The 27,483-nt window shown below is 36.4% G+C and overlaps 1 protein-coding gene across 4 annotated transcripts in view; it reads right to left on the bottom strand.

Annotated features, from left to right (window-relative positions):
• Positions 1 to 27,483, bottom strand: part of PGAP1 (post-GPI attachment to proteins inositol deacylase 1) — a 92,146-nt gene that overhangs the window by 56,706 nt on the left and 7,957 nt on the right. For 3 of the 4 annotated variants that reach the window (XM_032637421.1, XM_032637420.1, XM_032637423.1), the window contains exons 2-10: positions 22,756 to 22,909; positions 20,078 to 20,253; positions 14,612 to 14,783; positions 11,063 to 11,220; positions 7,180 to 7,232; positions 6,234 to 6,300; positions 4,337 to 4,442; positions 3,609 to 3,664; positions 2,078 to 2,161 (exon numbers count right to left, since the gene is read on the bottom strand). In XM_032637421.1, the coding sequence (XP_032493312.1) occupies positions 2,078 to 2,161; positions 3,609 to 3,664; positions 4,337 to 4,442; positions 6,234 to 6,300; positions 7,180 to 7,232; positions 11,063 to 11,220; positions 14,612 to 14,783; positions 20,078 to 20,253; positions 22,756 to 22,909 (1,026 nt within the window). The remainder of the gene's footprint in view (positions 1 to 2,077; positions 2,162 to 3,608; positions 3,665 to 4,336; positions 4,443 to 6,233; positions 6,301 to 7,179; positions 7,233 to 11,062; positions 11,221 to 14,611; positions 14,784 to 20,077; positions 20,254 to 22,755; positions 22,910 to 27,483) is intronic. The other variant, XM_032637422.1, reaches the window with a different exon arrangement.

Raw genomic sequence — 27,483 nt, 5'->3', positions numbered from 1 at the left:
ATCTAGTAAACACCCCTAACTCAGCTAATTTTAAAACTTGTATTAAAAATCTTAGAAAAAGTCACTCAGAATTTACTAACTCCTGAAGTGCACAGAAAAGAAAATGCTACTTGATTATAAAATTTATAGATCTAAAAAAAAAATCCATCTACAGTAAAAAATATGTCCTCGATGGCTGCTAAAATCATTAGGTGAAAGACTGACTAGGAACTTTATAATGAATGGATCATGCCAATATGACCTGAGTCCACTGATATATCAGTCCACTGATTTTTGTCACTAAAAGTGGGACAACCAGATATTATATACCTCCCGATATGATAAGTACGCAGTTCTACTTATAAAACATTCATACCATAAAAAAATGAATCTATTCAAGATTCTAGATCTAACTTCCAGTTTACACAAAACAATGGATAGAAATACATTTTAAAAGATACCACAAGAATACAATCAACTAAACCCAGAACAAGTGTATGGCATGGGGGAAAAAAAGAGGGGGCTGTTAAAAAAAGACATAGGACATATGAATCAAATGCAATGTATGTACTTTTTGGATTCTGATTCAAACAAACTTAAATGAACAGAGGAAAATTGAACATGGACTGGATACCACATGATATTAAGGAATAAGTAATTAATTTTGTTGGATAAAATAATATAATAATATTATTATAATATAATATTATTAGTATTATAATAATATGTAAAATTCTTATCTGTTATAAAAACATACTGAAATATATATTGATAAAATGCCTGGATTTTGCTTTAAAAATGCTTCACTCAAAAAAAGTGAGGAAGGGATGAATCAAGTAAGAATGGCAGAATATTCATAACTGTTAAAGCTGTGTGATGGTTAAGTATGAATTTATTATATTCTCTCTCTACTTTTGTATGTTTGAAAACTTCTATGATAAAAATTGAAAACATTTAAAACAAATTCTCCACATGACTAGTAATACTTCGCCCATGGACCTTAATTACAGAAAAGGGATCCTCCAATAAGCCAAATGGATAATTTGCACTTTGGCAAGGATTTTTCTCAATATAATACTGACATTCTGATTTGGAATTTAGTAGGAGTGTGGCTATTTTAAGCCATCACTCTCACGGCCAGATTCTCTTGGGATAAACTACCCATCCAAATTTTAGGCTGAGAGATGGTAGTCTGTCTCTGGTGAGAGACGCAAAACTGTGGCAATTCCACTAAAATTAGTATTCATTAGCACCTAGCCCACAGTGCCTGCCTACCATCTTTTCTAAAGACTTTACTATATATCAAATGGTGGTATCAACCAACTAAGTAATATATTAGATCCTAGTTCTAAAAAATACAAATAATCCAACAAAAGGGAAACGAGGGAACTTAAATTATGAAAGATGCAAATATAAAGTGAAGAATCCTAGGACATGAGGGGAAAAAAATCAGAATAGAGAGAAAGGAACCCAAATTGGGAAACAAATTCCTGAAAGTAAGAAGTGCTGATAAATTATTACTTAAACAGACCTAATATAACAAAAGAATGCTAAAGCATCTAACATATTTCTAGCATAGTAGGTACTCATTAAAAAGAAATACACAAACAAAATCATCATACTGATACTGTAAGTCTAGACAACACTATAACAAAAAGTTACTATACTATTTTAGAGAATATTTGGTATAAAAAGTACTGCAAATTTGAGTATGGAAGCCATGGGAAAAACAGGATTTACTTTATAAAACAAAGGATAGCTTTGCTTAAATATATCTATTCTTTAAAATACTAATAGAATTTTAGAATTAAAGGAGCTCTGAACTGAATTCCTTCAACCTAAACATAGTGAAACTAAAGTAGAAAAACCTAAACTAGAGGCAAAGGTACAAGCTAATAGTATAGATATATTATCAGTTACAGAAGCATTTTGATTAGTACTTTTCAATCAATACTCTGTTCCAGATAAATGTTTTTCAACTAATTAGATTTAATAATAGTTCATAGCTAAAGATGATACCTACTAGATACTAGTTGAATCTTAAAAATAAACAACAGTTAGCCTTTTAAATTTACATAAAGTGTATCAATTATCTTACCAGCATGGTGCTCTGACAATAGACATGAGTGTAGATTTTTCTATGATTTGCAAGGGGAAATGTAAAATATATCTTATCAGATTCCTAAAAAAAGAGGGAAAACACAATAAATTATGAGTAGATAATTTCATCATTCAAAAATTCAGATAAAGTAATGAATAATTATTCTAATTAATTATTTTAATTCTATCATTCTTGGTGTTGTTGAGAACCAATAATCTAGGAATGGGAAGAAGATACAGATGCAAGATAGATCAGGTATAAACTCTGTAGACCTGAAATTGTCTTGGAAGTATCAGTATGAATGCATGTTTTTTTTGTTTGGGTTTGGTTTTTGGCCTTATGACCAAGATAAAATACATTTCTTAGCTCTGTTTACTGAAAAGGCCTTAGAAATGCTAACTTACTAGCCATAAACATCTCTAGTACCCAAATTACGGTTTGCAGATACTGTTTCCCAAATAATAGGAAGAGCTTCTTTGAGAAAAAGCAGATTCAAGGTCTGGGACGGGAGATGATACACAATGAGCTAAAATACTTTCTCATACTAGACAGTGAGGAAAATATCAAAGACAACTGAAGAGCAGCTATATCAAAAAGATTCAGGAGCCTACCTTGAAATGGCTTCCACTGGTCAAGGACAGAACAGTTTTAATAGCAATTTTAGTATCAAAGATAGAACAATTTTAGTATTTTTGTTTAGACAGAAACACAAAAATGTTTAAGCTCATAATAACACTGGAGGAAAAACCCCCCAAAACATCTTATGGTCACTGATGGAGGGTGTTTGTGAGCCAACTCATTACTCTAAAAACCAGTAAATATAAGATCCAAAGAATTATCATTTTTTCCTTTGTAATTTGTTCTACTTTTGATAAATTTAGTAGATGAGAAGTTTTTCTATATAGTGTTTCAGTTAATAAATGAAGAAGGAATAATCGGAGTCTCATTGCTTTTGTACTCCCTATTAATGACTCTAGGCCTTCTTCATCAATAGCTGCTAACATCACAAAAAGAGAGAGAGTCTAGTAAAAACAAAAACAAAACAAAAACCTGAATCTGATGAAGCATCTAGATCCAAGATCCAGCTACCAAGTCACAGGAAAGAGTAGGGAAAGGAATATACTGGATGACATTACAGGAGTGCAATCAGCAAAATCAAGACTGTGTGAAACTCTATAGGACAAATGACTAGTTTTTTTTTTTTTTTTTTCCCAACAAATAAACTGCAAGGAAAAAAAAGGGTGAAGGAAGTATTAGATATTAAAAGAGGAATAAGAGACATATCAACAAATAATACGTACACCTTGTTTGTACCCTGATTTAAACAAACTGGAAAACAAAGAAACAACAAAAAATTTGACAGTTATGATAAAACTGGAAAATTGAACAGACTAGATATTAAGGAATTATTACTAAACTGATTTAGTATGGGAAAATAACGTTATCTTCTTTAAAAAGTCTAGCTTTGAAAAATAAATACTAAAATATTCTTGAAAAAAAATTTTAAATCCATTGGTGGTATACTTACATTGTAAGCCACATAGGTCCATTTGGACACTTTTACTGGAACCCACATAGATGTCCCTAAGGTAAAAGAAATTAATTTGTTTGGCTTTTTAAAAAACATTAAGTGATTTCTTTTACTGAATCCTTCTCAATCGTAACAGGATTTGAAAAAGAAGCAGTTTCCTGAACACTGGCTATTTTAAAATAGAAAATCTAATGAGATGTTCTCTATATGCTCATCACCAAGGAGCATTCAGATCATGTAAAGCATTTAAAATCTTTCTGATGTCTGACTCTAAGAAGTATCAACAGAAGAAAACAAATATTTCATTTTCCAAACTAAGTAGAGCATGACAGATACATATAAAAACAAAATGTACCAGCAAAAGATATGCCGTTAAACCAAAAGACTGAAGAATGACACTGAGAAACTAAGTCAAGAATAATATAGAATTTATTTTACATGGCTGTCAAGAGAATAGACATTTAATGCTTTTAAATTTTTCTACTGTCATGTTATTTTCAGTACAAAATTTTATCAGCAACATCTTTTTACTTTTACATTTTTTACTTTTCCCCTCCTTAGCCAAGAACCTCATAAGAAACCAGCATAGGGAAATTAATAAAATATAATAGGATTATAATACCTGAAGCATCACAGTTTCAAAGAATTTGTCTGCTAATGACAAATTTACCTAAAAATAATACTCAAAACTCTACTTAAAATTAAAACATGCTATTACTACTGACCTGTTAAGTCAGAAACTATTGATGGATTTTCCTCAAAGTGTTTTGCTGGGTGTCTTATGAAGTGGTGATTCAAAACTGACAATTTCTTCTTGGGATTTTGAGTTATCTAGAAAGAACATTGATACATTCTATATCCTTTTATATCCACTGTGATGACCTAATGAAACTCTGTTTCAAGTAATAATAATAAGAGCCAACAGTTACTTACTGTGGGCCAGGCACTGTTCTAAGTGCTTAACATGGGACTAACTATGCTTTGAGTTAGTTTCCCTGTATATATGTTTGTTTCTCCTCCTCAACTATATGCTTCTTGAGGAGTAGGAATCATATCCTACCATTTTATTGTCTAATATTTAGTTTAGTATATCATATACACTGAGTTTGTGAAAGAGAGCCCAGTTTCATATTATTTTGATTCTTAGCAGTATTAGTCAAAAATTTCTCATTTGTCCCTTAAAATGTATCTGTAAAGTACTTATCCATCCAGAATTATAATTTATTACATGCTAGTATTAGCATTTTCTCACCTTAGAATTTAATGGAAAACAAGATTTGATTTGTTAAAATTAGTTTGATGTATAATTTTTAAATAATATACCTTCATTAGTTGAAATGGGGTTTTTCCTAAACCTACCAAATGTCATTTAAAATACAAACTGGTCAAATACAAATTTTAATTGATTCTACTGTTGTATATAGTTGAACAGATTAAACACATTTGCGATAGTCACAATTAAAACAAGGTTGAAAAACTGAAAAACATGTACATTCCATGACTCCATGACTCCAATGTTAACAGTGTTAACTCTATGAAGCTGATTTACTTTAATAAATATACTAACTTAAATATGGTATCTTGTGGTTTAAAATGTGGTAAAACAGATCAACTTGTGTCTCTCGTTTACTGCATTCTTCAGGAGAGAGCTAAATATCTATCATTCTCCCTAATAATAGTTATGCAGCTTTCTAAAAGGTTAAGGAAAAAAATATAGACACTACCCTACTCCTAAGAGAGAATGCTTAGGAGCAAGGTTAAGACACAATGATAAGGAAGCATTACCCAGAGATTTGCTGAGAAAGAAGCCACACATAATAGTCTCTCAAAGAACTGGGGCCTCCAGGAAAAAGAATCCAAAAATATATGCCATAATGGAAAAAATTACCAAAAATACAAGGAACGTTTTCTCCAAAAGGAGAAGCCAGAGTTGTAGTTCTCAAAACATGCTTCTATGGAACAGTGATGCACTGCAAAGTGACCTGAGGTGAAAGGCTGCTTTCGATGAATAATGGCAATCTGTTCCCAATTCACAGGAAAAAAAAAATTAAGTTACTAGAATTCTCTGAATTTTGCTGAAATCCTTGGTGCCCATTACTATTTATCTGCTGGCAGACAAGAAAGAGATGAATGAGTAATATGATTTCCAGGTATCCTGCTAACTGAACAACTTAGAAAATCACCAGTTGGGAGAGTTTATATGTAAAATATCAATACAGAAAAGGTTTGACTCTAGAAGTACATAATTTAAGTTCTGGTGAGCTTGTGTTATTCAATGAATGTAGATATTTTGATCCTACTGCATAAGGATATTTGTAATAAGTATTTCCCTTAAGGTAAAAAAGTCAGAAGGACATATATTAAATTTTAAACAGTAAAGGGGAAGAACTGAGGAAGATTTAAGGTATTCTTTCACTTTTTCATTTTTCTTGCATTCTTAATTATTAATAGTTATCAAAGATTACAGATAAAAATACAGATATTTCCATTTTCAAACTAATTACAGTCAATATAAGGTGTAGGCTTCTATTTTCATCAAAGTAAAAAAACGTATTAAATCTATCACTGCTCTAACAAAAGCTTTTACTTCACTGAAATAACTTTTAGTTTAAAAATACATACTTGTTTAGTATCAGCATCAATAAGATCAAAGAATGCTCGAATTGTAGTCAATTGTAATTGTTTACACCTAAAGAATAAAATAAATGTTACAAATGAAACTTTCTTTAAAAATATACTTTTAATACAAACAAATAATTCTATTATTTAATGGAATATATGAATTTCCTTTAATGCTGCAAACTCTAAAATTATTTAACAAATTATCATTATTAAGCATATATCTTAAAGCTGGAACCTATAAAAATAAAGTAAATTAAAACTTCCTGGATATTTGAGAGTATAAGTGTCAGGCCCCCATCTTCCCTAAATCTTCCTGTCTACCCCAGGTATAGACATATTGTCTGCCCCATCTTCATATGTCTGAACTGTTGTGGTCCTTGCAAACACTACTGACTGCACAGCCAGAGGAAGGTGAGAATCTTTAAGAGATTCTTTAAGCCAATATATATACAGATAAAAGAGAATCTTTAACCCAATGCATATAGAGATAAAATACTAGGATTTATGTATTTCTTGGCCCTTATTTAACCTATTTCTTTATTTATATTAAGGGTAAATCTAATTCCTACTTGGTTTTCCATGTGCTGCTCTAGAATAGGCAATGCTGCATTAATCAAGTCCGAGTTTGGTGACTGGCCAAGAGCTCAGAAAGTCCTACCACAAGTATCTTTGATTCTGCCCAGCTATGACAAATTCTAAAATTTTGACATTATCATTTGAGACTGATGCTACTGGTTCTTCAGGAGATGATTTTATAGGTTGTCAAGGACACCTTGGTTAAACTGAGACAAGAACAAAGGCTGAAGTTCCAAACCCCTAAGTTAATCTTTCTCCCAAATCCTTATTTATTTATGGATAAAGCTCTAAGAAAGCTAACTAACCAATCAATTCATTGATGAGAAAAGAGGACCACCACAAATTGCCAAAATAAGTTATATTAACTTACCATACAATGGAGAGGTGGTCTGTTGAAACCCAGGTCTTAGGCACTGCTGAACTCTAAATGGAAAGAAACAAAAATCATACTTAAGAAAAATGCACTTGTTATTCTCCAAAAGGCTTGAAATTCTTATAGGCTAATATTTAGAAACATGTAACATTAGTTTCACCATTTTATGATGCGCAGAAATTTTTAAACGATGCACTCTTGTAAAAGGTGATCCAAAAATATTAAGATACTGAATATTTCCTGCATAAAATAATTCTTTGTCATTACTTAGTCAAGCTTAAATTACCCTTTAAAATTATTAAAACATCCACAGATTACTTACTAAAGTTTACTGTCTAACTCTTCATTACTTTAATAAGAGGTTGTTTATGATTCTTTAATAAATCATATTGTATATATAAATTATAATAGATATTTCAGTAATTTTAGTTCTGACTAGACTATCACTTAATAAGTTCTAAGATGTTAATTCTAATCAGGATTTGCCTGAAAGATACCTAGGCCTGAGGAGATTTTTCAAAATAAATATGCCTAATCACAAAACTACCAAATCGGACTCTTGTAAGTGGGGTCCAGACTTATTTGGAAAAAAATCCCTAGATGATTAGCATATATACTACTGGTTAGAGACAGAAGGGCAAAAGCCTAGTAAAAAATATAAGTATTTTCAGAAGGCTTCCTAACAGTGGCACAGCACCCTCCAAGAACTAGAGACTTCGATCTATACAGGGTAATGACCTCCCTGTGAACAGCATCTTACATACAATGGGGAAACATTAAGTAAATCTGATACTATTTTTCATGTCATCTCTCTCTCTACACTGTCAAAGACACAATGAGATGCCTTCACTAGAACTGTCAAAACAAAATGAAAATAGGAAACTAACAGTGCTGTATGCAAGAAAATTTAGAGGCCTAAAATGCCTCTTTGTTTTTGTTTTTTTAATAAATTTATTTATTTAATTAATTTATTTTCGGGGGGGCTGCATTGGGTCTTTGTTGCTGTGCATGGGCTTTCTCTAGGTGCGGCAAGCGGGGGCTACTCTTCGTTGCGGTGCACGGGCTTCTCATTGCAGTGCCTTCTCTTGTTGCGGAGCACGGGCTCTAGGCGTGCGGGCTTCAGTAGTTGTAGCATGCAGGCTCAGTAGTTGTGGCTTGCGGGCTCTAGCACACAGGCTCAGTAGTTGTGGCGCACGGGCTTAGTTGCTCCGCGGCATGTAGGATCTTCCTGGACCAGGGCTCAAACCCACGTCCCCTGCATTGGCAGGCGGATTCTTAACCACTGCGCCACCAGGGAAGCCCTATGCCTCTTTAATTAAAAAAAAAAAAAATGGTATTTGTAACAAAAAAAAGGTATTTATAACTTCTAAGGAGTCATTGTCACCATTGTACTCTGCAAATATCAATGTGTATTTGGGTTGGAGGCTCTAAAGTTGAAGGAATCTATAGATTACTTAATGAACTTATAAGCATTAGCTATCTCATTTAGGAATTGCTGCTGGCAACTTTAAAAAATTAAGACAACCAGAGTTCACTGTGGTGCTAAGGTTAGATGCTCAGTAAAGTAAGAACTCACAGTAGACATCATTTACTATCAACAAGGACAAAAGCTAGTTTACTTTCATTCAGTTTAATGAATGCATCTGTGTTAGAACTGAAAAAAGGAAAGTCAACACACATTATAAAGGTAGTTGCGGGGCTTCCCTGGTGGCGCAGTGGTTGAGAGTCCGCCTGCCGATGCAGGGGACACGGGTTTGTGCCCCGGTCCGGGAAGATCACACATGCCGCCACGCGGCTGGGCCCGTGAGCCATGGCCACTGAGCCTATGCATCCGGAGCCTGTGCGTCCGGAACCTGTGCTCCGCAACGGGAGAGGCCACAACAGTAAGAGGCCCGCGTACTGCAAAAAAAAATTAAATTTAATTAAATTAAAAAAAAAAAAAAAAGTAGTTGCTCATGACCTTTGTGATAAAAACTGTTAAATGTCCACCAAAATCTTCTTCCTTTTTCATAGTTAACTAGAATGCATGTCTCAGCCTCTCTTATTCTACGGTGTGACTAAGTTTTCTCTAATGCGATGTGAAAAAGAGTGATGTGTGCCATTTCCAGGCCTAACTGCTCTCCTTCATGCTCTTTTCCCCTTCCTGTGGATTGAAACAGTGATGATTAGAGCAACCTTGGAAGTAAAGTATTCAAGAAGGGGGAGCCTACTATCAGCCTGGGTCCCTTAGTGAGACTCCTCAAAAACCACCCGCCACATAAACGCACACCTAGGGCAGTCATATGAGTGAGACATAAAATTCTATTGTGTTTAAGTGCCATTGCCTGCATGAGTGAATATTACAGTAGTTCAGCCTGCCCTACGAATGTAACTAAAGTCTCTAACTTAAACAATTTTTCTAGTCCCAATGGATTTAATGTCATCTAACTGTTCTTGAGATAATCAGTAAAAAAATTACTTCTTAATAATTGTTTTTTTAAAGAGAACATACATATATAAAAGACTAGACTATTTGAGAGCTAAAAGCTAAGTGATTAAATATTTAAAAACTAAATAAAACTTAGATTATACAATAACCAGCTTTGAGAAAGTTCCATAATAAGTAAAATAATATCTTCATCAGAGATAAAGATATATAAGCTGCCTTGAACACAATACATTATCAAATGGATTAGAAAAAGGGAAGGACACGTCCGCCTCCCCCCACCGCCACACACCATTAAAAAGACCAAATTCTTTAAAAGCTGGAGGAAAGGATATCAATACAGCATCAAGCTCCAGACCAAGTCTAGGAAATAAGTTATATCCAATTTTATATGACTAAAACATCTATTTTTATACTAAGGAGTTCATATTTAGAGTTTTGAGAACTTCTAGCACATATCTACCCAAAATATTCAGCATCAAAAAACAAGATTCCTACCGATGATGAGGTTTGAGAGATTTAGTAAATTAGTACTAATTACTTCCAAAGCTATTATGGCTATATCACAACTCCTTCAGTTATAAGAAAATGGTGGATAAGAGCAGAATAGCTTAATAATTTTTGTTCTATGTATGGCAAGCATTCAGTAATACCTATTTACTGAATGAACAGCAGTAGGTGAACTGAGCAAAGGAGTATCTATTAAGAGAACAACTATGAAACAACTATCATCTAAAAAGCAAAAGGAATGCTATAAATTTTCTTTTTAGAAATTAAGTTATATTTGGAGATGACGTGTATACTGAGTTTAAAAGTTAAGCTCTTAACTAAAGACTTAAAGGTTAAACATACAAAAATAAGTCCTAAAAGGAAACCTGAGCTTATTTTACAGAAGCTGTGTATCCCAGTTAAAGACCAAATACTTGATGTCCTAGCAGGGAAGAATAATTAGCAAATTAATTAATCAGAGCTCTATCTATACTATCAAAGCTAATTTTTAAATTTTAAAATCAGTAAACCTTCATTCAAGTTTAAAATTCAAGAGTATGTGAAATGTTTGATCTTCCATTACCACTGTATACAGCATACCACTGAGATACACCCGGGGCCCCTGGACTTTAGTCCATACTTTTTTATACTTAAAACTCTAATCAATGGATAGGCACTTATTTTGAACAAGAAACAATCATCTTCATAAATAAGAGTCATTTGCACAAAGTTTCTAAGATCCTTTTCACCTTCCATGGATGTAAGTATCCACGCCTCTGTCTTCCCCAAATATTCACTGTTTCATGTTCTGTCTCTCTCACATACACATACACATGCACACTTGCACACACACAGTATACCAGACCAACTCAGGAATCATTTCTAACCGATTACATATCATTTCTCCTTTCATGCTCCACTGTGTCCATCATGTTACTACTTTAGTAGAATCTTTAAAAAGATTACCACAACAGATAAGGCACTGGTATAATGGCTTAATTTTGGTAGAAAAGTCAGTCCTGAACGAACTTGGTAATCCCGGAATCCTCCAGCTACAGACAGTGTGGTTAAATTTATGTGTCTAGCATTCAGAATCCAATAGTTGTTTACAGTCATATAAAAATCTGGTGGGAAATAAAAAAGACATATGTTAAAAATCAGTAACCATGCTCTGCAACAATAACCCATCTATAATACTAATATTAAACTGAATTTCTGTTTAAGCCATCTGAATTGTCTATAAGCAATGCCATCCACATTTCTCTATTTTGGGTAAAGTCAGTATCTTTACACATACTCTACTTTCCCCATCAGAGTACAAATACTAAGAGTCAGTAAAGGTATCAATAAAGAAAAAAGATAACCCAATTTTATTAGCTTTGACAAGTCCATAGAAAACAGGTCTCTACATTCCACAAGGATGTTGCTTGTTTATGAGCCACATAGTATAGAAAGAAACCCCCGAAATTCTTCCAAAGATATAAGTCTACTATGCTAAGGAGTTATATCAATAGATCTTCCTAATCATGGCTGTGTCCCTGCTTATAGGGCTTAGCAACTCTCTACTGCAGCCACCGTAGTACTGGTGACCAAACAAAGTATTAACTTCTTAAAATACAATCTATCAGGACAATGACAGTCACATTAGTCTTGGGACTCTCCACTGCAGAAAATCTGATGCTTAAGAAGATTCTATCCATTTATTGTAACAAGTGGTGCAGACAATTTTTCCACTTTATCTATGGAAGATGAGAAAAATTTAGTGTTGAAGATCTGAGGCCAGGGCAGGGGAGTTCTCATTTCCTATTCTGATTATCAAAACTTAACTGCATTTTTTATCCTGGCATTTGATCCCATTGATGGCTTTTAACATTTTGGAACAGCAAACTCTTCTCATTAAAGATTTCAGTAGTATTCACTTAGATTGAGACAAAGCAGACCCATTCCTAATACCTCCAGGGCTTGGGATAAGAGTTCCAATGAGGTATACATGCCATATGTCTAAATACTTAAAAGTCAAACTTCCAGCTAACAAACTTAAATCAAATGTATTTTCTCTGCCCACCTCGACAAATATATCATTGAAATAACCTGGAAGGCCAGGTTCAAATTAAGAATTCTAGGACACCTCAGAGTTGGACACCGGATTATGGCAGCATAGGGAGAGCATATCTCTGGCCACAGATTGCTGTGGAGATCTGCAGCAAAGGGGGAACAGATCACTGTGCTCTCTTCTTCTTCCCATCCACATTCCATCCTGCATCAGAAAGACCTCCTGTGCACATCAAAATTCTATCTGTACCTCATGCAGAGCCATCCCTTGGCCATAACTCAAGCTCAGGATTCTATATACCTGTCCTCAGGATAGATCCAAGTAAGAGGCTAAGGGAGTGGGCTTCAGGCATATGGGCAAGAAAAGTCTGAAGGACTGGCTACCTGGATCATAGTCCAGAAGTAAAGGTACAGCCTGTAAGTGGGGAGGCGGCTTGGCCTGTACACTCCACACCCTGTGGGGAATGGCAACATGAGAGCAGGGCCCTCTGAAGTACAGAGCTCACTGCAAGGCTTCCTTTCCCCTAGTTAAGGACAGTGTTTCCACCAAGTATAAATAGGGAATCTATTTCTGCAGGTCATATGGGTCTCCTAAAAACTTAAAATCCACCCTTGAACTTTTGTTTTTTCATTCTAATTATGGCTTAATGCAATAAAAAATAAATACAGAATAAATGGCATAGAAGCTTGCTAATTACTGGACAGGCTCTCTGACCCTAAGAAGCACTTTCAGCCTAAGCCATTTAGAGACAGGCCATCAGTATCCTTCAAAAACAGTAAACCTGGGCTTCCCTGATGGCACAGTGGTTGAGAGTCCGCCTGCTGATGCAGGAGACACGGGTTCGTGCCCCAGTCTGGGAAGATCCCACGTGCCGTGGAGCGGCTGGGCCCGTGAGCCATGGCTGCTGTGCCTGTGCTTCCGGAGCCTGTGCTCCGCAATGGGAGAGGCCGCAGCAGTGAGAGGCCCACGTACCGCAAAACAAACAAACAACAAAAAAAACAGTAAACCTGACTCTCTTGACAGTTCTTTCCTCAAAGAGATTTTTAAAATGCATTTTGAGTAATTATAAATTAATCTGCATGGCTCATCTACATATACCACATAAAATGCAGTAAGAGAAAGAATTCTCAATTGTGATGACAAGTATTATGACTTGTCTATTATACCTTTAATTTTTTCCTAAACCTATTATAAATAATAATTATTAGAATCAGTAAAGCATATTTAACCAACTTCAATAATAAAACTAAAAATTTTTATTAGAAGAGTTCTACAGGCAAAGTTTTAAATGTAATAAGGAAAAAAATCAAACTTCTCTTTAAGTGCTACTGCCAGATATTCCAGCAAGTTAAGTTACTCCTTGGCAATGTTATGTTAAGATGGGTGCTTTGGAAAACTACTTTGGTTTGGAGTCACTAGGGTATATGCCTCACTTATCTGTAAACAAAATTTTCACCACAATTAAGATAATGCAAATTTTTATAGGGTAAGAAGTTATGTAAATTTACTGATTAGGAAAAATAATTATTTCTTTCTAAAGATTTTCTTCTACACATACAGCATTCCAAAAAGCAGTGAAGATAATACTTGACTTTCTTTAATAAAAAGTTGAGATAGTAGGCATTTAATTCTTATTCTGTGACACTATCACTATTTAATTAGATGACAACAATCATAAACTCCTACTGTTCACTCAAAATTCTCTGCAACATTACAGTATTATCCATAATTTTATTTCCTCTGTTATCGTAATGTAACTCAATTCAGAGGCAGCATACATAAATGTTAAAAGCACAGGCCCAGAAACAAGCTTGCTGGAGTCAAATACCAGCTCCACTATTTTCTTGCCATGTGACTTTGGGCAAGAACTTTATCTTGGCCTCTTTTTTCTGTCCATGAACATGGCAATAACAATGGTACCTACCTCAAAGAACTGCCATAAGGATCAAATGATACAATAATCATGTAAAGTTCTTACCACAATATCCAAAATATAATAAGAGCTCTATAAAGATTACCTTACCTCATCATATAAAGTGTTAGCAGACCTACTTATTAAAAACAAACAAGGCATTTCTACTATTTTACTTAAATATAAGGTTATTTTGAATGAAGTACCCAGAGGAGTTAAAAAAAAAAAGGAAGTATAAACATACTTTAAGAGACCAAGAGTCATCCTCAAGAATAACTAAAATGAAGCTCAGGTGCCTAGGGGTTATAAGACACATGTTTTCCATGTTAAGATGCAAAAGGGAGAGAAAATTAACAGCAGTTTCAGTTATGAGCCTAAGTTGAAAGTCACTAAAAGAGATGCTCAGAATTGGAGGTGCTGATTTAAACCTAAGCTGCTTCACACATGGATAAACCTGTAGTATACTCTAAAGGGAGTAGGAGCTGCAAGGATCTGTTTAATCCTAAACAACAATGGGGAGGTCAGTTAGTGTTTATGTAACAGTACTCACCTGTAATGAAACGATCTAATGGCATCACAGGAGCAACATGAGGTGTTGCTTGTGTAATAAGAAGATTTATCAGATCCTGCTTAAAATTTTTCAATGTAAGCAATGCTCTTGCAACAAGGCCACCCATAGAATGACCAATTATCGCCACACTTTTTGGAGCAAATTCTTGACCCTATTTAAAAAATCACCAAGGCATGATTAAGGATTAATATCATAATAAATATACTATACACTTCTCTCTACATATGAGCAATTTCATAGAAAAAAGAAAATTAAACTATTTATATAACCTCCCATAATAAGATACAGAAATACATTTTCATATATTTGTAATTAGTGTATACATATTTTGTGTTTTGCAAACATTTTTAACAGCTAGGCTTTGGTTTTCTGAACCAAAATCAGAACAGTTGGTCTAGCAAATCATGTTTTTACCATTTGTTATATTGTATGTAAGAGGTGTAATTATATTTGGTGTATACCAGAATATTAGATTTCATAGGATATAGAAAGTCAAATCATTTATTTGAAAATGGAAAGAGCACAAAAAAGCCAGAACAGTTACAACTGCCACAGCAATATACAACCTCATCATATTGATATATCCTATCTCATCAAATTATTTCTCTATTGTGTGCCTGGGTTTAAAAGGAAGTCAGCGTTCCACAACATCTATTCACTGACAATTACATATTTTATTTTTAAAATAAGTTTGGTTTTTTTTTAACATTTTTATTGGGGTATAATTGCTTTACAATGGTGTGTTAGTTTCTGCTTTATAACAAAGTGAATCAGTTATACATATACATATGTTCCCATATCTCTTCCCTCTTGCGACTCCCTCCCTCCCACCCTCCCTATCCCACCCCTCCAGGCGGTCACAAAGCACTGAGCTGATATCCCTGTGCTATGCAGCTGCTTCCCACTAGCTATCTACCTTACGTTTGGTAGTGTATATATATCCATGCCTCTCTCTTGCTTTGTCACAGCTCACCCTTCCCCCTCCCCATATCCTCAAGTCCGTTCTCCAGTAGGTCTGTGTCTTTATTCCTGTCTTACCCCTAGGTTCTTCATGACATTTTTTTTTTCTTAGATTCCATATACATGTGTTAGCATATGGCATGTGTCTTTCTCTTTCTGACTTACTTCACTCTGTATGACAGACTCTAGGTCTATCCACCTCATTACAAATAGCTCAATTTCGTTTTTTATGGCTGAGTAATATTCCATTGTATATATGTGCCACATCTTCTTTATCCATTCATCCAATGATGGGCACTTAGGTTGTTTCCATCTCTGGGCTATTGTAAACAGAGCTGCAATGAACATTTTGGTACATGACTCTTTTTGAATTATGGTTTTCTCAGGATATATGCCCAGTAGTGGGATTGCTGGGTCATATGGTAGTTCTATTTGTAGTTTTTTAAGGAACCTCCATACTGTTCTCCATAGTGGCTGTACCAATTCACATTCCCACCAGCAGTGCAAGAGTGTTCCCTTTTCTCCACACCCTCTCCAGTATTTACTGTTTCTAGAGTTTTTTGATGATGGCCATTCTGACCGGTGTGGGATGATACCTCATTGTAGTTTTGATTTGCATTTCTCTAATGATTAGTGATGCTGAGATCATTTCATGTGTTTGTTGTCCATCTGTATGTCTTCTTTGGAAAATGTCGATTTAGATCTTCTGCCCATTTTTGGATTGGGTTTTTTGTTTTTTTGATATTGAGCTGCATGAGCTGCTTGTATATTTTGGAGACTAATCCTTTGTCAGCTGCTTCGTTTACAAATATCTTCTCCCATTCTGAGGGTTGTCTTTTTGTCTTGTTTATGGTTTCTTTTGCTGTGCAAAAGCTTTTAAGTTTCATTAAGTCCCATTTGTTCATTTTTTAAATTTCCATTTCTCTAGAAGGTGGGTCAAAAAGGATCTTGCTGTGATTTATGTCAAAGAGTGTTCTTCCTATGTTTTCCTCTAAGAGTTTTATAGTGTCTGGCCTTATATTTAGGTCTTATCTGCTTTATTGCAGCAGTCTGGAACCAAACCCACAATATCTCTGATGTATACCTGTATTTCTCCTCCATTTGCTCTTTAGCTACATTTGCTTTTTTGTTGTTGTTACTCTAGAAATTACAATATACAGCCTTAACTTATCTACCAGAATTAATATTATACTTCTTACAGCAGTGGAATAATTCTATTTACTCCTCTTCCCATCCTTTTCACCATTAGTATATATTTTCCTTCTAAATAAATTATAAACCTCATAAGGAATTCATTACTGAAAATAAACTTTTTAACCTTTTAATTATGAACCAATTAGAGAAAAGTTGGAAAAATAGCACAGAGAGTTCCCATATACCTCTCACGCAGTTTTCCGCAATGTTAACATTTAATATAACCATACTACAATTATCAAAAACAAGAAATTAACATTGGTGCAGCAACAGAATTGACTGCAGACCTAATCTAAGTTTTACCAGTTTTCCCACTAATGTACTTTTTCTATTTCAGGGTTCCATCCAGCATCCCACCTTGCATTTATTGTTATTTCTCCTTAGTCTCCTCTAATCTGTGACAGTTCTTCAGTCTTTCCTCATTTTTTATGACCTTGATGCTTTTGAAGAGTACTGGTTAGTTATTTTATAGCATGTCTCTCGATTTCGGTTTGTCTGAAGTTTTCCCATGATTAGAATGAGGTTATGCATTTCTGACAATAATGCCACAGAAACTATGGTGCAGCATGTCAGGAGATTCATGATATCAATATGTCTTATTACTGGTAATGTTAATCTTGGTTAAGATGATGTCTACCAGGTTTCTTATTGTGAAGTTCTTTCCCTTTGTAGGTAATAAATATTTTAGAAAAGATACTGTGAAACCATGTGAATATCCTTTTCCTCCTCAAACCTTCACCTACTGATTTTAGCACCCATGATGAATCTTGTCTGTAGCAATTATTACTGTGCCGTTCACCTAACGGGAATTTTTAATTTCCCTCTTTCCTTCTACTAATCACAAAACTGCCAGTTTTCGTTACTCTGAAAATGCCTTTATTTTGTCCTCATTTTTGCTAGATATAGTTTTAAGTTGAGAGTCCCCTCCCACCCCATCATCCTCCAAAAACCTTTAAGATGCTGTTCTACTGTTTTGGGCTTTCATTATTTCTGATGGAGACCAGCGATAATTTTTATTGTTTTACCTATAGGTAAAGAGTCTTTTTTTCTCTGGCTGCTTTTAAGATTTTCTCTTTACTTTGGTTTTGAACAATTTGACTAGGATAAACTTGGGTGTGATTCTGTGTTTATCCTGCTTGACATTCATTGACCTTCTTGATCTGTCGGTTGAAAATTTTAATCAGAATTGTAAATTTGGGGCCTTTAGTTCTTTGAATATTATTTCTTTTTTTAATAAATTTATTTATTTATTTTTGGCTGTGTTGGGTCTTTGTTTCTGTGCTAGGGCTTTCTCTAGTTGCGGCAAGCGGGGGCCACTCTTCATCGCGGTGTGTGGGCCTCTCACTGTCGCGGCCTCTCTTGTTGCGGAGCACAGGCTCCAGACGCGCAGGCTCAGTAGTTGTGGCTCACGGGCCTAGTTGCTCCGCGGCACATGGGATCTTCCTAGACCAGGGCTCGAACCCGTGTCCCGTGCATTGGCAGGCAGACTCTCAAGCACTGCGCCACCAGGGACGCCCAAGTTCTTTGAATATTTTTTCCTCTTATATTTCTCTCTCTTCTTCTTCTGGGGTTCCAGTTATGTATGTGTTAGCCTACTTAGTATTGTACCACAGATTCCTGAGGCTCTGTCCTTTCCATCCTTTTATCCTCTGTGCTTCATATTTTTGATAGTTTTTAACTGTCCTGTCTTCAAATTCAATGATCTCTTGTTCTGCAGTGTTCAACCTGCTTAAAGCCTATGTACTGAATTTTTCATTTCTGTTTTATTGTTTCAGTTCTCAATTTTTCCTTTTTATTCGTTATTTATTTATTTATAGCTGCGTTGGGTCTTCGTTGCTGCATGCAGGCCTTTTCTAGTTGTGGCAAGCAGGGCTACTCTTTGTTGCAGTGTGTGGGCTTCTCATCGTGGAGCATGGGCTCTAGGGGCACGGGCTTCAGTAGCAGTGGTACACGGGCCTAGTTGCTCCATGGCATGTGGGATCTTCCCTGACCAGTGTTTGAACCCATGTCCCCTGCATTGGCAGGCAGACTCCAAACGACTGCGCCACCACGGAAGTCCGTTCTTTTTCTTTTTTAATAGTTTCCATGTCTCTACTGAGCTCCCTCATCTGTTCCCTTGTTGTTTGCATCTTTTATTCTAAATCCTTAACTTTGATGTTTTTGAGGCTTATATGGAAGCATTCTTAAGGTGGATCCTAGAGTAGCTCTTACTTTAGGGCTAGAGTAGCTCTATTCTTAAATCGTGTCCTTTCTTGGGTCTCAAATGAATGCCCAATGTTCAGATAAGTCTTTCTAACTAGCTGATCAGAACTCCTGGGCACCAAGTGGCCTTTCAAATCTCAATTCAACCCACAATTCCCCATGAGCTGTTTTTGCCAGGACTTGCACAATGGTATACCAAGGGAGGAAATGACATATCCTAGTAGGTAGTAGAATTATCCCTGACGCTGTTTAGAATTGCTGGCACAGATGAATTTGAGTCTGTTGTACTGCTCTTTTAAATTTCTCTAGGGACATATATTCCCCCTTATTCCTTGCACCTGAAGTAGACATACCCCACCACTTCCTCCTTGGTATGCTACTGCCTTGTAGCCTCTTGCCCTGTGCCTACGTAGCATAGCACTCAAAGACTGAAAGATTCAAATTTCTAGAGCTCCCGTCTCTGCCTAGTTCTCTTCTTTCTCCTACCTGACCACAAATCTAGCCATTTCAGTAGTCCCAAATTCCAATCTCTGCCTTCTTCAGCTTAGTGATATCAATTTGCTGTTCTTGACCTCTAAAAATTTACCCCATGGTCTGGAAAATGCTTCCAGGCAGAAAGCTGGGCACTCACGGAGCTCACCTCACATGTTTCCCCTCTTTCAGTGGTCACAGTCCTTTACCACTTGGTTGTCCAACACCTGAAAACATGTGCTTCAGATACCTTGGCTAGTTTTATAGTTGCTTACATATGGAAGTAGTCTACTCCAGTACCAGTTATTTAGCCAAAACTAGAAGCAGAAATCCATACTAATGGCTTTAGGAAATGCACTGCACTCCTAATTTATACATAAAGTAAAAAAAATTTTTTTTCCAAAATTCACAAGATTTCTTGTAAATTGAATTTGAACTTCAAAACCCACCACTGAGTTCAAAACGACAGAGTCCCACACAAAAAAACCTTTGTGCTACCTTTGCTTCAACTTCCATACGAACAAATAAATAATTTAAAATATGCTGAGTCCCTTTAACCAAAAAAAAAAAAAAAAACCAATAGGTTGATCACTATTGATTTGTATGATTATCTTGTACCTTATAGAGCTTGAGAATTGTTTTAATGCATTCATGCACAAACTTGGTCTGCTTCTGAAGACTTCCACCATATAGTGCCACCAGTTCTTCATTGAAATTCACACTAAAGAAGTCAAAGTGGTACTTGAAGTCAATGTCTTCAGCTTTTCTAAGTGCAATAGAGCCGATAGAACGAACTGCAGAGGAAAAAGGTGAAGTGCACATTAAACAAAAATTTTTAAAGTTTCATCTATTCTTGCTTCAAAGTCTCTTAACAAATAACTTTATCCCACATTCTGAATACAACCTATTTCAGGGTGACATCCTTAACAACAGCAGTTTAGAAAAACAAACCAACTTAGCAATTGTGTGTCTTGTCCTGTAAATTTTTTTAAGTTAAGTATAACGTGAATGGTTCATTCATTCTCTACCTGCTTCCCCTTCAGTAGGAGCAACAATAGCTAAAAGGGAGGGAAGGATTCCTTGAAGAATAAGAAATAGGAATTTTGTCACACTTCAGGATTTTAAGAATGAGAAAATTCCTACAAGAAACGTCTGCTCATTACAGCTCATCACAGTGGTGTAAGTACTCATGCATAATTTGTCTCTTTTTCTTACACATGACATCCAATCATTAGTAAATCTTGTCATCCTCTACCTGCTAAATATATCCCCAATCAAGGCTTCTCACCATTTCCACCACCACCTTCCTAATCCAAGCACCATCATCTCTTGGCTGAACTACTCTAAGAGTTTCCTAAATGGTCTCTCTGCTTCCACCGTTTTAGGTTTTGATAAAGTAGTCCACATATATGTACAACTTTTTTTTTAAGTTGCTGGTCTCTTAATTTCAAATGCATTTCTCATTTCCTGCATTTGTACTCTCTAGGTTTTGGGTTTAGCAAACAAAATAGCTGTTTAGCACTCCTTTTTTTTTTTAACATATATAACTCACATACTATACAACTAATTGTATAAAGTGTACAATTCAATGATATTTTGTATAGTCAACCATTTCTGCAATCTAACTTTAGACATTTTTTAATCACCCCAGAAAGAAAACCCTGTACTCATTAGCAGTTACTCCTCATTCCTCTTCTCCTAATTCCTAGAAAGCACTAATATACATATGCGTGCATATATATATGTATATATATATATAGAGAGAGAACTGAATCACTTTGCTGTACAACTGAAACTAACACAACATTGTAAATCAAATATACTTCAATTTTAAAAAAATCTAAGATGATAATAAAAACAGTAAAAGTTATTTTTACTAGATAAAAAAACAAAAACCCGATGTTAAGTGGAAGAAGCCAGACACAGAACAGTGCGTACTGAGTGATTATATTTATAGTGCAACGTTTAAAAATAGCCCCAAACAAGTAGACTATATTAGCGATGCATACTTAGATGCTAAAACTATAAAGAAAGTCAAGAAAATGACTACCTTAAAGTTAGGAAGGGAGGGAGTTTTGATCAGGAAGGGGCACACAGGAGGCTTCCAGGGTGCTGGCAACCTTCTACTTCTTGACTTGGGTTTTGGTTCCATGGGTACTCACTTTATAATCATTTTTAACCTAATAGCCATATTCTATGCATTTCTCTGTATATGTGTTATATTTCAAACACAATGATTAAATTAAAAAATCAGAGTATATCATTTCCTACCCAAACCCTCCAATAGTTTCCCATCACACTTAGATCAAAATTCTAAGTCTCTTCCACAGCTTTTATGACATAGCCTATGGCTACTTTTCCATCCTCATCTCTTTTCACTTTCTCTAGTCTCAGTGGCCTTGAACGCACCAAGCACGTTCCTGCCTCCGGGTCTTCCCCAAATAGTCACATACCTCAGTCCCTTGCTACATTCAAGCCTCCGCTCAAAATGTCATCTCCTCATACTGGCCTTCCCTGGCCACTTCATCTAAACTAGCCACCTCCAGACCCTGTTTATCCTTTATCCCTTACTCTGGTTTATTTTTCTTTCTAACTTTTAATATTACTGGCATACTAATATCTAGAATATGTAGAATACTGCCTGGCTCACGGTAGGTACCCCATAAATATTTGCTAGCTAAATAGATAAAATGTAAGTAATTATACTAAATGTTGAAATAATTCTATTCTCATTATACAAAAGAATACACCATTTAATAACAACAAAAAAAGAGCAGGTTTTAGCTGAAATTACTTCTAGATTGCCTGACTGTTAGGCCAAAAATAACTGCTATATTTCAATTTGGAATCTGTACACATAACTTCCCTATCCTCACCTTTCTGTGTTTCCCTCAGTATTATTTCTAGATCTAATTTAAATAGCTCCAAAACAAAGAAACCAGTCTCCTCTCTTGTTCAGCAATAACATAAACCACTGACTTACTTCTCTAATCAATGCTTTAGGTTCTGTTTTCTGTACCCTCCACTTCTAACCTAAACCTCTTTCTTCTGCTGATTCCTGAATCCCTATATCATCTATTTATCCTTCCACTCCATCTTATCTTCTCCTACTTACTCTTTGCAAAGTGGCTTGCAGCTATTCTTTTTTGTGTACTTCTCACATGTACCTCTCTCAGACAAAATGTCATATATTTGTGTCTCCCAGTATACCTAGCATAATACCTAACACAGAGTACATGTCTGATAAATTCTTCAACTGAATTTCACAGCTTTCAAAATTTACTTTTGAGACTTACCTTGCTTATAACTTCCAGCATTACCGGGAAGAAAGAGAACAGGAATACCCGTTAAAGGGAGAACCTTGTGTTCTTCAGCATAGGATCCTTCTCCATAAAGATATAATTCATAGGCAGGATAGCGTTTTGCCAGTTTCTTTGGAAGTTCTATTTTCTATAGAAAAAAAAAAAGCAACGTCACTTTGATCAGTTTTACTAATACAATTCAGTCTCACCGTACCCAATTCTGAATTTGAAATAGTACAATATAAAAATATTACTGATGATAAAACTACACTTAATGCACAAGTTCTACTTTTAGTTTACACATATGAAGACTCAATCTTGAGTTATGTGAGCTTTAAACCATGTAGTCTTCAAGAAAGCATAAAATGGGACTACTTGAAATTCTAATAAATACAAATTACTCAGAATAGCTACCGGCAAGAGAAAAACACTGGTTTATGTCAGCAAGTTCCATGTTAACATAATTGAAAATGCATTTAATTTAGTATCAGTTATCAATTATACTTAGAAATGATAAAAGCTTTCCATTATCAAATGAATTCTTTTTTGCTATTTTAAACTGTTTTGTAATGTCTCTCTCCTTTCACTCAGGCCTAACTATATACTCCAAGCTGTTACATCATTCAAAGGAAAGTAAGTTTGTTTTATAATGCAGCTTTCTGACCTCTCAACTTAATATGCTTGACCTACAATGTGCTTAACAAATTAATCTGAACCCTACAGCCATGTCTTGGTTGAGACATGTACACTCTTCTCACCATGAACGTTCCAGTGAATTAGCATCTGTTTCAGTTTTCATGGAGTTGGTGCATGGTTTATCAGCAAGCCTAAAACTACTCTGCAATTCATATTACTGTATACCAAATGAGCCAGTAATTCACATAACATTTCTTTCGGCAAAATGCAAATGAAGTCTTAATGTCATCCACAAAAGGTAGGCATCTATAAAACTGGGAGTAAAGTATAAGCTCTTCTTCTCCTTTTTTCCCCCGAAGGGATGGAGACTGTTAAAAATGAAACCAGTTACATTAAACAGTAGATTTTATTTAAGTAGACATCAACAGATTTAATGATCTAGCAGTAATGTACACGTGCTTGGTAAAAATTTTAACTACTGAATGAATTTTGAAAATTGTAAATGGATAATGACTACTGAAAACAATCACTGTTCTAGAAAGCATAATTCTGATCATTCATGCAAATTCCTGAATATTCCTTTCAGGATAGTACCATAAACAATCTGTGCCAATAACACCATGAAAACATCTTTAGAGATTGTGACCTTATTGTTTAAGATACTAGCAACTTTATCTCCTCAAATATTCAAAATACAGAGATACCAACCCCACTATTTGCTTTATATGTGTACACGGACTTCAACTCAAATTAGTCCCAATATTAATTATGCATAGTAAATAATCAAAAATAAAAATGATATAATATTTTTTCTTTAGGTACAAATTAAGCAAAAAAAATATGAGAGAAAAAGGGAACAGTTATCCTAACTCCTCTCAATTTAGTACACCATTTGATACAGCAGTACATGCGTATTAGATCACTATTCTTTTTAGGACAGTAACTAAAAAAGTTTTGAACTCCTTGAAAATTAACTCAGAAGAACAGGAACTATCAAATATACAGAAAAAGAAATATTTAATTCTCTGGAGACAGAAAAACAAGCAAAAGAATGTTACTTGATATATTTCATAATCTACTATTATAAAGGCAATTTCATAGTTGAGACAATGTACATTTAAAAATATGAAGTCATCAGACAGCGGGGAAGATGGCGGAAGAGTAAGACGCGGAGATCACCTTCATCCCCACAGATACATCAGAAATACATCTACACGTGGAACAACTCCTACAGAACACCTACTGAACGCTGGCAGAACACCTCAGACCTCCCAAAAGGCAAGAAACTCCCCACGTACCTGGGTAGGGCAAAAGAAAAAAGAACAAACAGAGACAAAAGAATAGGGACGGGACCTGCACCAGTGGGAGGGAGCTGTGAAGGAGGAAAGGTTTCCACACACTAGGAAGCCCCTTCGAGGGCGGAGACTGCGGGTGGCGGAGGGGGGAAGCTTCAGAGCCGTGGAAGAGAGCACAGCAACCGGGGTGCGGAGGGCAAAGCGGAGAGATTCCCGCACAGAGGATCCGTGCCAACCAGCACTCACCAGCCCGAGAGGCTTGTGTGCTCACCCGCCAGGGCGGGCGGGGCTGGGAACTGAGTCTCGGGCTTTGGTCTGAACGCAGGGAGAGGACTGGCGGTGTGAACACAGCCTGAAGGGGTTAGTGCACCACGGCTAGCCGGGAGGGAGTCCGGGAAAAAGTCTGGACCTGCCGAAGAGGCAAGAGACTTTTTCTTCCCTCTGCTTCCTGGCGCGCAAGGAGAGGGGATTCAGAGCGCTGCTTAAAGGAGCTCGAGACGGGTGCGAGCCACGGCTAACAGCACAGACCCCAGAGACGGGCATGAGACAGTAAGGCTGCTACCGCTGCCACCAAGAGGAAGCCTGTGTGCGGTCACAGGTCACTATCCACACCTCCCTTCTGGGGAGGCTGTGCAGCCCACCACTGCCAGGGTCCCGGGATCCAGGGACAACTTCCCCGGGAGAACGCACGGCGCGTCTCAGGCTGGTGCAATGTCATGCCGGCCTCTGCCGCCGCAGGCTCGCCCCGCATCGTGCCCCTCCCTGCCCCGGGCCTGAGTGAGCCAGAGCCCCCAAATCAGCGGCTCCTTTAACCCCGTCCTGTCTGAGCGAAGAACTGACGCCCTCCAGCGACCTACACGCAGAGGCGGGGCCAAATCCAAAGCTGAGCCCCGGGAACTGTGCGAACAAAAAAGAGAAAGGGAAATCTCTCCCAGCAGCCTCAGGAGCGGCGGATTAAATCTCCACAATCAACTTGATGTACCCTGCATCGGTGGAATGCCTGAATAGACAACCAATCATCCCAAATTAAGGAGGTGGACTTTGAGAGCAAGATTTATTATTTTTTCCCCTTTTCCTCTTTTTGTGAGTGTGTATGTGGATGCTTCTGTGTGAGATTCTGTCTGTATAGCTTTGCATTCACCATTTGTCCTAGGGTTCTATCCGTCCGTTTTTTTCAGTTTTTTTTTAATTTTACTTCTTAAAAAATTTTTTTCTAAATAATTATTTATTTTAATTATTTTATTTTATCTTACTTTATTTTATCTTCTTCCTTCCTCTCTTCCTCCCTTCCTCCCTTCCTCTCTTTCTCCCTTTCTCTCTTTCTTTCTTTCTACTTTTTCTCCCTTTTATTCTGAGCCGTGTGGATGAAAGGCTATTGGTGCTGCAGCCAGGAGTCAGTGCTGTGCCTCTGAGGTGGGAGAGCCAACTTCAGGGCACTGGTCCACAAGAGACCTCGCAGCTCCACGTAATATCAAACGGTGAAAATATCCCAGGAATCTCCATCTCAACACCAGCAGCCAGCTTCACTCAACGACCAGCAAGCTACAGAGCTGGACACCCTGGGCCAAACAACTAGCAAGACAGGAACACAACCCCACCCATTAGCAGAGAGGCTGCCTAAAATCATAAGTCCACAGACACCCCCAAACACACCACCAGACATGGACCTGCCCACATGAAAGACAAGATCCAGCCTCACCCATCAGAACACAGGCACTAGTCCCCTCCACCAGGAAGCCTACACAACCCACTGAACCAACTTTAGCTACGGGGGACAGACACAAAAACAACGGGAACTACGAACCTGCAGCCTGCAGAAAGGAGATCCCAAACATAGTAAGACAAGCAAATTGAGAAGACAGGAAAACACACAGCAGATGAAGGAGCAAGATAAAAACCCACCAGACCCAACAAATGAAGAGGAAATAGGCAGTCTGCCTGAAAAAAAATTAAGAATAATGATAGTAAAGATGATCCAAAATCTTGGAAGTAGAATAGAGAAAATGCAAGAAACATTTAACAAGGACTGAGAAGAACTAAAGATGAAACAAGCAACAATGAACAACACAATAAATGAAATGAAAAATACTCTAGATGGGATCAATAGCAGAATAACTGAGGCAGAAGACCGGATAAGTGACCTGGAAGATAAAATAGTGGAAATAACTACTGCAGAGCAGAATAAAGAAAAAAGAATGAAAAGAACTGAGGACAGTCTCAGAGACCTCTGGGACAACATTAAATGCACCAACATTCGAATCACAGGGGTTCCAGAAGAAGAAGAGAAAAAGGGACTGAGAAAATATTTGAAGAGATTATAGTTGAAAAATTCCCTAATATGGGAAAGGAAATAGCCACCCAAGTCCAGGAGGCGCAGCAAGTCCCGTACAGGATAAACCCAAGGAGAAACACGCTGGGACACATATTAATCAAACTGTCAAAAATTAAATACAAAGAAAACATATTAAAAGCAGCAAGGGGAAAACAACAAATAACACACAAGGGAATCCCCATAAGGTTAACAGCTGACCTTTCAGCAGAAACTGTGCAAGCCAGAAGAGACTTGCAGGACATATTTCAAGTGATGAAGGAGAAAAACCTACAACCAAGATTACTCTACCCAGCAAGGATCTCATTCAGATTTGATGGAGAAATTAAAACCTTTACAGACAAGCAAAAGCTGAGAGAGTTCAGCACCAACAAACTAGCTTTACAACAAATGCTAAAGGACCTTCTCTAGGCAAGAAACACAAGAGAAGGAAAAGACCTACAATAACAAACAAAACAAGTA

Source organism: Phocoena sinus, chromosome 7 (genome assembly GCF_008692025.1).
Source record: "Phocoena sinus isolate mPhoSin1 chromosome 7, mPhoSin1.pri, whole genome shotgun sequence".
Classification (NCBI taxonomy): Eukaryota; Metazoa; Chordata; class Mammalia; order Artiodactyla; family Phocoenidae; genus Phocoena; species Phocoena sinus.
Note: the sequence above shows the minus strand (reverse complement) of the source record. Positions and strands in the feature narration are given on the sequence as shown.